Source organism: Ciconia boyciana, chromosome 1 (genome assembly GCF_034638445.1).
Source record: "Ciconia boyciana chromosome 1, ASM3463844v1, whole genome shotgun sequence".
In the NCBI taxonomy this organism is placed as follows: Eukaryota; Metazoa; Chordata; class Aves; order Ciconiiformes; family Ciconiidae; genus Ciconia; species Ciconia boyciana.
The window spans coordinates 89,248,014-89,261,388 of record NC_132934.1 but is presented as its reverse complement, the minus strand read 5'-3'; the positions used below and the strand labels follow the sequence as shown (position 1 = coordinate 89,261,388).

The 13,375-nt window shown below is 37.6% G+C and overlaps 1 protein-coding gene across 2 annotated transcripts in view; it reads left to right on the top strand.

The window, feature by feature from the left end:
- STXBP5L (syntaxin binding protein 5L) overlaps positions 1 to 13,375 on the top strand; it is a 206,951-nt gene that overhangs the window by 114,761 nt on the left and 78,815 nt on the right. For both annotated transcript variants that reach the window (XM_072881300.1, XM_072881291.1), the window contains exons 7-10: positions 3,809 to 3,892; positions 10,400 to 10,523; positions 12,105 to 12,183; positions 12,363 to 12,517. In XM_072881300.1, coding sequence (XP_072737401.1) covers positions 3,809 to 3,892; positions 10,400 to 10,523; positions 12,105 to 12,183; positions 12,363 to 12,517 — 442 coding nt within the window. The remainder of the gene's footprint in view (positions 1 to 3,808; positions 3,893 to 10,399; positions 10,524 to 12,104; positions 12,184 to 12,362; positions 12,518 to 13,375) is intronic.

Below are 13,375 nucleotides of genomic sequence, written 5' to 3'. Positions count from 1 at the left end.
AGTCCTAAAACACAGATAATACTTTCCAAATCTAGGACAATCACAAGATCTCTTTTTGAAAGCCAGGAAAATTTGTGTGCTGACTGCATATTCATCTTCTAAAAATTCTTTAATTTCCAAAACATTCCAGTTGGTATCAGTGACTGATGACCAGTTTTTCTGTGCCAAAATAGTGAATGTAATTCCAGAAGACTTCTGCCATTCAAAATTTTTCCAGGGTGCCCTCCAGGCAAACTATCAAGGCAGACTTTGGAGACAGTCTCTTTTATGAACTTAGCAAGCTGTGGCTGGAAGACAGACAACAAAGAGAATTTGGGCATTTAATGTGTCACTTAAGAACAATTTGGGGACCTAGTGATTAAGTCCATGAAATATAACTATGTCTGCCAAATCAATGAATAAGTGCACATTAGGAACAGACTGAAGTGCACAGACATTTGTAAGTGGCAGATCTGTAGCAAACATGATTTCTCTTGCTGACACAGGAGAAGACATTAACTGCAATGATCTGCAGTTTCCCAGCAACTGGAGAAAGCTTAATAGGAAAAGTTTTAATGTTATTAAATATTAGCTGGTGAACTAAACTTCCTATCTCTGAGTCTGTGTTCTGAGATCTAATAACACCTAAATACAGTGTGCATTTGGTAGGCCTGTTTTTTTTCCCCCAGCTGTTTTGTGCTACCAAGACAAGTAAGGGGCTGTCTGGCATGTACCAGGATGCAATTAGTTGATTGTAAAGGAGAAATCTCCCTAAAACACCATCATCAAAATCATTTCATGAAGAAGGATTTGTTAAGTCAAAATGTGGAGCAACTCCACAAGGAAGAACTTGCCAGGACTCCTCCCTCCTTCAAATTCTGTCCAGCCTTCTGCATGATTCTTAACCTAATTAAGCATGAGTAATTAAATAACGTGCCAGGAAACACAAGTTGAAGAGAAATCTTTGGTTTTTTACTTCCTCAACTCTTTTTACAGATATTTTTCTTCTTTGTCTATGTTTTCTCCTTCAACTGCATTTATGGATGTTCTGGTTTTTACCTCATTGAATACTACAGACATAGAGCTTGTCCTATAGATCTCTCAAGTGCTTGCCATGGCCAACAGGAAAGCGAATATTTTGAGTTTCCTATGGTTCAGACAGGTCAGAGTTCAGAGCATCATTAATACACTGGCAATGAGACTAATCACATTCACCCAGTTGGAATTCTGACTTTAGTGTCATACCACAGTACTAGTAGTTTAGCAGCATGGCTACCATCTGAGCAAAGAGAGAGATTCCCGGCTATGCAGCAAATCTGTTTATCTTTCAACTTCTTCCCTGAAATCACAGCACTTTGTATCTTGCAGTTCTGTAGTGCTGTTGTGCATTAAGTATTTCAGCAATAGATCAGGTGAAATGCTGTCTCTGATAGGAGGTATTTAACCTTTTAGTAATTACTTGGAGCGTGATATCTTTGCAAAAGAGAGTGATAAAAATCAAAAGACAAACCAGCTTCACCAGAGAGAAAGGCTTATTAGGGTCACATACTAAATGCTTTTCTATTCCTTCAGTTTCCTGAATATAGTTGTACAAAAGCTGAAGTGAAAAGAATACTGGTAGATACAAACTGAACTCAACTGGTTTGGTACCCATCTGTAATGCACTGGTGCAAGTGCTTGTTATGATGACAGTAAGGAAGGCACTCAGGCTCCATAATATATTGATTAAAATACCATTTATTGGAGTTAATACAAAAAGGAAAAAGAAGATAATCTTACATTCCTTCAGATAGTGGGAGCCCCAAGTTGTGCAGCATTGGATTGACCTCCAATAAGGGCACAGCGCACTGTGCTGGTCCCCTCTGTGAAGAGGTTTGCCAGCATTTTGGTCTTTAGAGATCTCAAAACTTTTTTGTTTTTTTTAATCTATTAATTTCTACCGTCAAGCAAAAGGATATTCACATGAGAACATACTGGCTTGCACTAAGGTAAAAACAAGGACACAAAGGTACTGTAATTGCCCTTACCAAGTGGGAGCTGCCTACAGGCTTCTTTACAATTAGCCAGCTAAGTTTATCTTGTGGCCAAGGAATATGTGCAGCACAACGCAGGCCTGAAAGCCAAGTGCTGTGTGCAGCACAACATAGCACAGCACAGCACAGGCCTGCAACTACTCAGCTTAACTGCTATGTGGATCACTAACTCCGGGACATACAATTGTCTTCCATTTAGGATCACTACACTAATGGCGAAAGCAGTCGCAGTAAGACACTTCTTTGTTCGCTCTCTCAGTGGCAATCTATTATCCCAGAATACCATATGGCACCCTGACACAAGTGCTATCTAGTTAGCTGCATGCTTTCTGAACAGGATGTCTTTTCGCATTTCCTCTGCCACAGAATCCCATATGGACCCGTCCAGAGCAAAAATGATAAATATTCTGGATGTTCTTCAGGACAGTTGGAATTTTTTTCAGGAGCAGAATTCTTAAGTAATCAGGTATTGTTAATATTCAGGTATTAACTATAAATCATTCCCAGATCAGGTAATACATCTCCACATAATGAATATTCTTCTGGCAATATAAATAATCATATCTAGTAGGACTGAGAGTATTCCCAGACTCTTTTATAGCAGTATTAATGTATCAATTATATTTAACTTGGAAACAAAGTGATGTTTTGTTTAGCAGTCCAGCCAAGTTTCATTTTTATGACTTATGCAAGCTGAAGTGAGTGATAGCCAAGATGCTGGTAAGGTTTCACAGAGTAAGAGAGAGTCTTGTCATTGTTCTGCTTAAATTCTTAATATAGAAAGTGTAAATTCTTGCCTGCATTCTGTGATCCATGTGTTTATGCACAAAGAACAACTGCTGTTATCACTGCCAGTTGTATAAAATATTTTATAGCAGAAATGTGTGAGTCTGCCAGTTTGGTCATTCCCAGCCTTCATGTCCAGGATAGATTCTTAGGAAGACAGGCTCTATGGGAAGCAATTTCCAGGACACCTAAGTAGGCTAGACCTCACATCTTCCATAATATCTGAGATTAATTATGTTCAAATGAAGAGTACTCAATACAGTGCCAGATCAGTAGTTCAGTTCTTTTCAACAGAGACAAGGAGAAAGGATTGTGTTCGTTCTTATTTTTCTCCTGAGCATCGTTTTTCTTCTCTTTCATCTTTTGACCAATCTTCCTTGCTGGTATTTCTCAGGTGTGCATGATGACATACTAGTTCTAGAAGAAGTAAAAATTGGCATACCAGTTAATTTATTTTCAATTTCTAGGAAAACAAACAATTTATTCTCTGCAGGGGGAGTTCTTCAAAATGTTTTAAAGCAATAGAAAGCAGAAATTAAAGGAATATAAGTAGCTGAATGAGAGTTTAATCTGGTGACTCTTTGGTTTGAGGTTATTTAAGTGATCTCTTAGGTGTCAAACAGTTTTCCCTCCAACCAGGGGCAAGGAAGGTAAGAGCTGACAGGAACATGCTACAGTCTTATTTTCTCAGCAGATATACAATTGTGGAGACTGTCCAGGCACATAATCTTGCAGAATAAACAAACAAAGAAAAAAAGGTGTATAAAGCACGTTTTTTTTCTTCCATATCAGATATTAAATTGTCAATAATGAGAAGTAATTTATAGTGAAAGATAGTTTGAAAGCTGGGTATTATGTGTAGTGTAAACTACAATCTTGCACATCAGTTTGGCATTTCTTTTTATAGTGCTTATTATTTTTAAAAAATCTCTTAAAACCATGAAGTTCTTCAATATTTGTATATACCTTTTGAATCTGAAACTATAATTGTGTTTGTTTCCCTCCCTCAGCTATTGATAGGCTATGAAAATGGGACTGTTGTACTCTGGGACTTACGATCTAAAAGAGCTGATTTGAGAGCTTATTATGATGAGGTAAGCAATTTCCATTAATCAGAAAAACTGTTATTCAGCAGTTTGTCGTATGTCTTATCAAGCATACGGATATTTATCTTAAGGCATTGCTTGTTCTGGAAATACTCTTTGTGCTGTGCTTTTGAACAAGTTATTGACAACGGAAATCAAAACCTGAACTCTCTAGTTCTAATGCATTAGGTTCTTGTGAGTGTACTATGACATGAAGTCTCTAGCCCTTGATTCTGACAAGTTCATCAGCTTCTGTGTGGGGATCCTCAGTTGAAGAGAGTGTAGTAATGAGCTGACCTGAGATATAGCTACATTAAGAATTATATAATTATCTTTAATGAGTATTACTAGACCATTAATTAGAATGAAAGACAAATTACTTTGTAGGGCTGTTGGTATTACCTAGTACTCAAGATCTGATTAAAAAGTTTTCAAAATTGTATTCTCATAGTTTTATCAGACAATTGTCTCTTGCCATTTGTAAGCAGATTGTATCAACCACAGACACAGTTCTTGTATCAATAAACAGGCTGCTTCAAAAATAGATATATTCCTAGTTATTATGATTTTAGTACTAGCCCTAGGGAAAAACATGCTTTGTTCTGCCAGCCCTTCTGTAAAGTTCACTATGGATCAATGTGAATGCAACTACAACTGAAGGTAGAAAAGGACATTTTCTTTAAAGTGATCCAGGCAGTAATTGGTTATCTTTCCTTCTTCGTCTTGCCACCTTATTACATGTAAGGAGTATACACATTTTTAGAGTATATACTCTAAAAAGTAATCTGAATATATCTGAATCCTGCACTATTTCAGGCCTGTTTTCACAGATATATTAACACTACACTGAGCTTCAAGGTTAACATTCTGAGCATCCACATAGCAAATGTTCTAAAGGACAGGGTAATTCAGAGTTTAAACAAGCCAGTGCTTAAGCCTAAAGACATGCCCACTAAATTGTCTCTAAGTGACAGTCCGCCTGTGCATACACTTGTGAAATTGCACCTGTTCTATTACTTAAGGCTGGACAACTTTTTCCTTTTACAGGTCACCTGGGGGGGTTCTGTTCACTCCCTGTCCCCTCTTGTGCTCATAATGAGACTACATAAAACAGGATCTTCATAATACTGTTTCTTTTTTTTTTTTTTGCTTGTTGAGACAGAGTGCTTGGTTGTTGAAAATTTCTCATACAATTTAGTTGTTCCACATTTTTCAGTATTGTCCTCAGGAACTATTTTTTGGCCTTCTTATCAGTCATGTGCTTTCCTCCTGAGTGGTTACTTGCTGTGTCATTACTCCACTTTGTACAACTTGTGGTGGCTTGCTATCATCTACTGAAATAGTTGCAAGATTCTTATTTTGTCTTTAAAAGGGTTATGTGACTAGCCATTGTACTTTATTCCAGACTTTCAGGCTCCAGATTGATTATGTTCCAGATCTGCTAGGATTCCCCTAGGGAGCCCTTAAAAAGGGTTCCTTTTTAAATCCCGGGTTATATAGCTTTTGTGAGACACAAATGATTAGTTCGGCGTGTGCCACTTGGTATTTGGCACCAACCCATTTTCAGACCTAAGCCTCTTCTTACAGATTGGTCACCTAACATCAGTCCAGAAAACATTGTTCCTGCTCCCCTTCCCCATTCTATCTGGACTGATGCAAGGCCTCTGTGCCCCATGATGTCTGACCAATCTTTTGGTATCGTTGTTCTGGCGCTTAGCCAGCCAGTTGCAATTGCAGGGTATCTGTGAGGTCTCAGTTAAATTACTGTAAATGTTCTGTATCTTCATTGAATACTGAAGTGCCTCTTTGAATGGGGTCTGAATGAGATTAATCCCACCTCATTTTTCTTACTATCATTATGCTTTCTCTAAACTAATGTAGTCACCCTATTTGATGGTGAAAGAACTGGAAATGTCATCTAACTCATCACTTCCTCTTCTGGCATCTTTAAGGAATGTCGGATGGCATGATCTTTTCTGGCTTATCAGGGAACAGATACTTCTGTTTAGTATCAAAAATTCCCCTGGCACCAGGCTTCTCCATTAGTACTTGGTGTGTACTGTGAGAAACAGCTTGTTTTCTTGTCTTTGATGGACTGTGACTGTTCATCACTGAGGCAAGTTCTTTCTTCTCTATAATCTTCTTCAGATAGCTGTCCAGCTTGGTAATGTCACTCAAAATAAATGTCAGCACCCTCAAGACTCCATCCAAATACTCATCCTTTCACAGGATCAAGCCTTTCACAAGATCAAGCTGGATTTCTCCTGTGTTACCCTTGTCGGCATTGGATTTCAGTCTCCCCAGACCAGCTGTTGAGAAGGAGGCGCTCTGTTGTTATTCAGATCTGTAGAAACTGTCACTGCGCAGCACAGGAGTGAGAAGTTAACAGCAGATATTTTTTGATACAGAAGAGGAAAGGAGGCTGGTAACTGATTGTCTATCTACAAATCTAAATATTCTTCCTTTTTAAGTTCAAGATGGGGACTATATCTGCTGACATTCAATTGTTATAGGGAGGAATGGTTTCATATCTCGTGAAGGTCTCTTCCATTCCATTATTTCACTATGTTGAGTACTGTTTTTTTAATTGAGGTCTTAGAAGTAGTGGACACTCAGCTCAGATGGAATAGGTCCTCTTTATTTGCACACTTGAACAGTTGGCTAACAAAAGGATCACCAAGAGATAATGGTTCTCAGTCCACTCGGACATCACCACTGTGAAATCTTGCCTATCCTTTCTAGGCTGCATGGCATTGTCATACCATTGTGATGCTTCACGTCACACGAGACTTGCAGACATGGATATAAGACATATGTTGCAGACATCTCAGAATATGGGTAATCTTATGACAGGGAGGTGAGTTGTTTCCTACAATATTAGCAGGATCTGTCCAATACTTGCAGAAGTATGCCCTTTCATTTTCCTTGCCGTCCAGATTAATGTCATGGGCACATTGCTCCTAGAATAAACAGCTCACTGAGACAACCCAATAGCTTGTAAGTGGTGGAGCTGAAGACTCTGCCCCCTGTTCACAGACCTGCAATTGCAGCTTTTACAGCTGCATTCCTTACTCCATCTTCATCATGCTGTACTTCATGTCTTGAAGGCTGGGAACCTTTCACAAATAAAACATGTCTGCTCATTTCAAATGAGAGAGCTTCTCACCAAGGATAGAAAAAGCTGTACAAGTTGCATTATCTGGAACTTCTCTGCTTGGTGTTCTTGTAAGCCTGTATCTTCCCTTTAAAGCTTCTCCCTGATACTTGTGGTTTACTCACTAGAGCTAAAAGTAGACCTGTCTGTCTTTTAGCCACACTGATGACCAGTTAGAGGCTGCCTCAGTTCATCAACTCCTAATACAAGGAGTTTCTATGTTTTCTTCTCTACTGTGTCAAAGCTTTTCAAGAGACTAAAATGTTCTTGCTTGTGAAACACCTGGTCCCAGAGTGGAGTTTGAACCTGCTGCTAAATAATCTTGTGTTTGCTCTTCAAGATGTCAGCTGCAAATTTGTTTCTTTGTGTGACGATGGTTGTCATCTTCTCAGTGGCGATATCGATGAGATATTCAGGCCCTTTCAATCAATGCTCCTATATGATGTCCTCTATAAAAGGCTTTCCTTGCAAGCCCTTTTATAAATTCCTTCAAAAGTTTATTTCCACTAGTTGGTATAAAAAGAGAGCACATAAACAAGGCAGATCCTTCAAAGGATTCCCAAGTTATTATTGATAGTTGGCAGACCCAAAAAACAGCTGTCTTCCTACACAGGCTGTTTAAAAATTTGACAGGTTGTGTCGACACACATTCAGAGCTTCCTGAAGGATAGTCATCATCTTTCATTAGAACACATCTCCAAAATGAAGCTGCAGAGTTCACAGAGACATTTGCCAAATGACATCTCCCTACCTTTATTAAGCACTATGCCATTATGGAAGTATCAAATTGGATGTGGCCCTTGCTGTAATGGTCCTGCAGTACTACTAACACAAAGTATTCTTAAGATTCAAGCAACAGGATGAGTATGGTGCTTGTTCAAAATAAGGTTAAAAGTGGTCCTAGAGTCCCCATGAGTACTTTTGCAGTGGAGGAGGTTTGTGGTTGGGAAGGAAGTGAAATGGTGTTGGGCATGCTTAATTTTAGTACATGCTGAGTATGAGAGAAGGTGGAATATGTATGCAACCACTGTGGGTACTGCAGAAGGAGAAACATACCCAATCTGGAGTGATATGCTTTATGTGCATACACTGTGTGAACATTCACATGAGTCACCCACCATGATGAACTTCTGTTCTACGCAAATAACTGCTCCTTTTTTGTGTGGATGCTAACAAAGTAAATCAGAATGCTAGACATATTCTAGCAGAGAGAAAATTAGGGACTTATTCAGTACCACCTTTCAGTATTAGTTGTGACTCCCAGCTGAGACCTCCAAAAGCAATTCTAAGTATTTCTTGCCTGTTTTGGGGCAAAGTCTAACAGGTGAGTTTGAGTTGCTGCTATGCCAACTGTCTGTGACAGGAGCATTCTGCCTCAGCTCCACTCAGCAGGAGGTTTATGCTGGCAGGTGGCACCTAGCAGCTGAGAGGCAGTTTAACAAGCAGCTTGGTACAATTTTCAGCTGCTAGTTACTAGCTCCTGCTCAGACACAGTTAGCGACTGTAACCATGTGAAATGTTTCTATGTGTGATAACACATCAAAAGCAGATTCAGATTTGGCATGATAGCAAGCGTGAATGAGCTCATGTCAGAATTAATTTGCACGAGGATAGACATGCCTTTAGTGTAAGTGAAGCAGCCCTCACCACAGATCTAAGTTTCTTACCACCTGAGGGCAATGGCATTGGACTCTGTATGAACTGTCTTTCTGTGTTGTCTTTTGTTGCTTCAGTTATAGTTTGGTATTTTCTGGGTTATTAAGAGGAATTGCTAACCCCTGCTAGCAGGTAGAAGTTTGAGTGACACCCATTATGTCATTCGAAGATAAATATCTAGAGTTCACTTTGTTCAGCTCCGTTTGTTGAATCTTTATTGGCATGACTAGCTTACTGGTGTGTTAACAAAGCATTCATATACAAGGCATGTCAGATTCCTGTTAAAATGTCTGGGTCATCTTAATGCAAAGGCTCCTTTGTGGCTATGCTGTCCAGCCTCAGGAGCTGAGTAAAGTTTTGGGAAAGGGTCACAGCCTTTTCGTTGGTTTCTTCTGATATTCTCTCCAGACCATGAGCCATTACCAACCATAACAATCAATGTACTTATTAAAAGAGGGACCAACAGAGAGTTTTGAATAGGAACTAGTAGCACTTAGGTTTATTTCTTGTCAGCTTAAGCAAAATTGATATGAACAACTCCAATGCTGACTTACAAATACCCAGGCATCATTTTAAGGTGATTTGAATAAATCAGGTAAATGGCAATATGCAATTGTAAGTGCATGCAAGGCCTTAGCACTTCCTGGGTTGCAAAAATAGAAATTTATTAAACTGCATTCAAAAACAGGTCTCTTATTTACATTTACATAAAAACATACTGTGTTTTTTGTTATTTGGCAGCTAACATTTCTGGAAGGGAAATGGATTCAAGGCAAAATTTTATGAGTTTGTGCTTCTGAGGGGAGTGTATGAGAAACTGTGGTATACAATGAAGCAATACTTTGTTTTGCCAGAAAATGGCTTTTGTTAGTTTCCAGCACATACCAGTGAAAATGAAGGACTTACACCATTATCCCTTCAGCTAGTTTGATGTAATTATGGATATTTTCAGTCAGTTCCACTAATTATGCACAAAATACTACGAATGATGTATTAATTTTTGAAGTGTTGCTTTTTGGCATACATAACATTCATCATGTGGTATTTACGTTGTATACATAGGAGTGTGATATTCCTCTTCTCTGAAGCACCATCTGTTCCAAAAGTATCTTACATCATTGTTTTGTTAATTTCCTATATCAATGAAATGACCCTGGTCTCTTTAGTGGTTTTGTTTTTATGTTAAACATCCTGGATTTCTGTGTACTTGCTCTGAAACTTAAGTATGCAAGGCGGGGGAATTATTCAAGAACAGACTAGTATTTCTACTTTTCCTAAATAGTTTTCTGGGGAAACGGCATGTGTTGTATGTTACCTGTAAAACTTGTCACACAGAATTCCCTGTATGTTTGCCAGACGAAATACTTCTAAGGAGAGCTATCAGACATATTATGATTGCACTGTATGCCCCTTGTTCTTATACTTTTACCTTAATACCTTGTTCCTTCAATTTTGGTCTGATTCAGTACAGGATTTCTTACATTCTTGTGATATGTTAGCATTTATAATGAATTCTTTTGCTTGACTAGCAGTAGATTACAGCCATTGGTTACTAAAAAGTGCTGGTAATGGACTTTAGACGAACAAGAACCATCCAACTGTTGATATACCATTAGATTAACATAATCCAAAGTCATACATTAAAATATCAGTAGTGTAAACACTGTATTCCATTTCAGTCTCAACTTCTTCTTTCATTTCTGTAGGCTATTCATTCTGTTGCTTGGCATCATGAAGGGAAACAGTTCATGTGTAGTCACTCTGATGGCAGCTTGACCCTATGGAATCTGAAAAGTCCTAACAGACCATTCCAGACCACAATTCCACATGGTAATTTTGATAGTTAAAATGTATAACTAAGAAGCAATACAATATTCTCCATGCTGTTTGCTAATATCTATGTTTATTTCATTTTTTATTGTAGCCCAGATCCAGAGTTGCTTCTTGCATAAATATTTTGATCTGCAAAGTAGCTGCAAAATATTATAAAAATCAGAGAGCAATTTTGATCAAACTTTTTTTCCAATTGGTGTCATAAATACCTCTTACTGGGTAATATTGCTCTAATGTCTTCTTTCATCCACTTCATCTTAATAGTCTACTGTTAGTCTTTGACACCCTTAGGCTATGGGATTTTCACATTTCTTTTATATTTTGTACTTATGTGCTTGTATGTGCAATTTTCACAAGAAGTAATACATTTTGTACAAGGCACTGTGTTGCTTGTTATAGAGATGGTACAAGGTTTCCCAAGTCACTGCAATGAAGAATTCAAAGGATCCATATTAAGAAATGGCTGTATCTTTTATGGCTGGGACTTTGCAGGCCATTGCTTCCTATAAATGAGGTTAAAAGGTATTAACTCTATTGCAAATCAATACATTACCAAGAAGCCTAACTGGGTGGAGAGGGAGAAAGAAGGGGAAGGCAAGATCTATGTAGCCCAGAAAAGTTTTGGCATTTTCTTAAATTTCCTAATTCCTTTTATTTTATCATTTTTAGTAATACAATTGTACTTTATGTCAGAAGGGACCTCTCAGAGGTCATCTAGTCTAGCCCCCAGCTCAAAACAGGCCTGAAAAGATCAGTTAGCTCAGGGCAGTGTCCAGCTGACACTGGACACTTGAACACTTCCAGTGACAAATTGCACAACCTCTCTGAGCAACATCTTCCAGTATTTAATGACCCTCATGATACAGATTTTTTTGCTAATGTCCAACTAGAATTTCCCATGTCACAACTTGAGTCCTTTGCCTCCCATCACGTCACTGTGCACCTCTGAGAACAGTCTGGCTCCCTCTATGATGTATCCTCCCGTCAGGTTGTTGTTGAAAGCAAGCATAGGCTTTCCAAAGTAACAAAGCCAAATTTTTGTTTGTTTGTTTGTTTACAAGTTACTTTAACTGGAAGAAAGTACTGAGCCATAATTAACCAAGAACCCATGAATTTCAGTTGTATGCTTTGTTTAATTTTATCACTCAACTATTTACACTCCAGAGCATGTAACATTTTGTCAACAAAAGGAATTGAGTCAATCTAAGAATTACTTAGGAAAAAATTAAGCTGTTTATGGTCATGATGTGTTCAGAAAAAAGGTATACATTTGGTCAAATTCATTAATTATTAGTTAAGTGTCATAATCCTCAGTAATCTGCATGGTTTTTACATGTCTCTGAAGTGTGGTCTATGGTCCTTTAGATGTATATGGCAGTAAAAACGTAAAGCCATAATAAATGTAATTAATTTAGACAAATGCAATTTTTACGGAAATGGGAGCTAATACTCATCTTCTGTAGCTTTAAAGTTCCGTTCTCTTACTGCTTATACAGTTGCTTCAATGTGTGTGTTTTAGTTTGATAGTTCTGTTATCATGATGTTTTAATACAGCTTTAATCTTCTTTCTTTCCTTAGGAAAAATTCAGAGAGATGGAAAAAAACCTGAATCTTGTAAACCAATTCTTAAAGTAGAGTACAAGACCTGTAAAAACAGGTATGTTTTTAATTCTGTAATTAACTCAATGTTACATTCCTGAATTAAAGTCCTTTTAGAATCTTTCCCTCTTTCTTTTTGCAAAGCTATTTATTATTCTTTAAAGGTACTAAACCTATAATGTAAACTTGTATATACTATGTAAACTTATAATTACTATGTTGGTTTTTTTAATACAGTGAACCATTTGTGGTATTTTCTGGTGGATTGTCATATGATAAGGCTTGCCGAAGACCAAGTTTAACAATCATGCATGGAAAAGCAATTACAGTTCTTGAAATGGATCACCCTATAGTAGATTTTTTAACTCTTTGTGAAACCCCATATCCAAATGGTGAGTTTATTAAGCCAAACACAGTTATGGAAAACATAAATGAAGTGATCTTCTCTCATACCTTAATTCCATTCCAAGGACTTCCATTCTCACAGTTGTATCCATCTCAGGAAAACTACATCACTGAAAGTAACTGGAACTTGTTTGCATTCTCAATATAGGAAGCAAGTAAGGACTGGACAATAAAGCATGCATAAATCTCCAGATATAAGCTTGAAACGCATGGGCTAGTGTGAGGAAATATTGCTATTAATCAAACATACGTGCTTATATTTCTGACATTTTTAATGAGGCTGAAAATCTACAGATTGCTAAATTATTTAAGATTAAACTATCACTTATCTGCAAAAAAAGCTCTTACACTTCAGCCTGAATTGAAATGTTAAAAGTGTTTTGCTGCATATTGTGGGGCTGCCATATTCTGACGTACATTCACAGAAAACTCCAGAAAGTAAATAAGAAAAGCTGTAAGTCAAAAAGAAACTAAGTTTAACATTTTAAGCCCTCAAGCAGAAAAGTAAAATAAATCTTATACATGTAGCTAAATCAAATATATATTAAAAACACTTAGTAAAGATAAGGTGTGTATTTGTTTCAATGTCATGCAAAAATTTAATTTTCAATAATCAAAGTTAGTTTGGGCCTTCATTTAACTGTGTCAAATACAGTGACACTTCCCAGTACTAAGATTTTGTAGCCCCTTCCCCTGCTCACACACTATATTTAAAAATTTTGGTTTAAGCTGTGTTATTTATAGCCTTGTATAAAAACAGGCCACAAATAATGTGCATTCGGAGCTGGCCTGAAAGAAAGGTAAATCAGTTTCTGTCAATTTACTCAGCCTTTTGGCATCAGCCA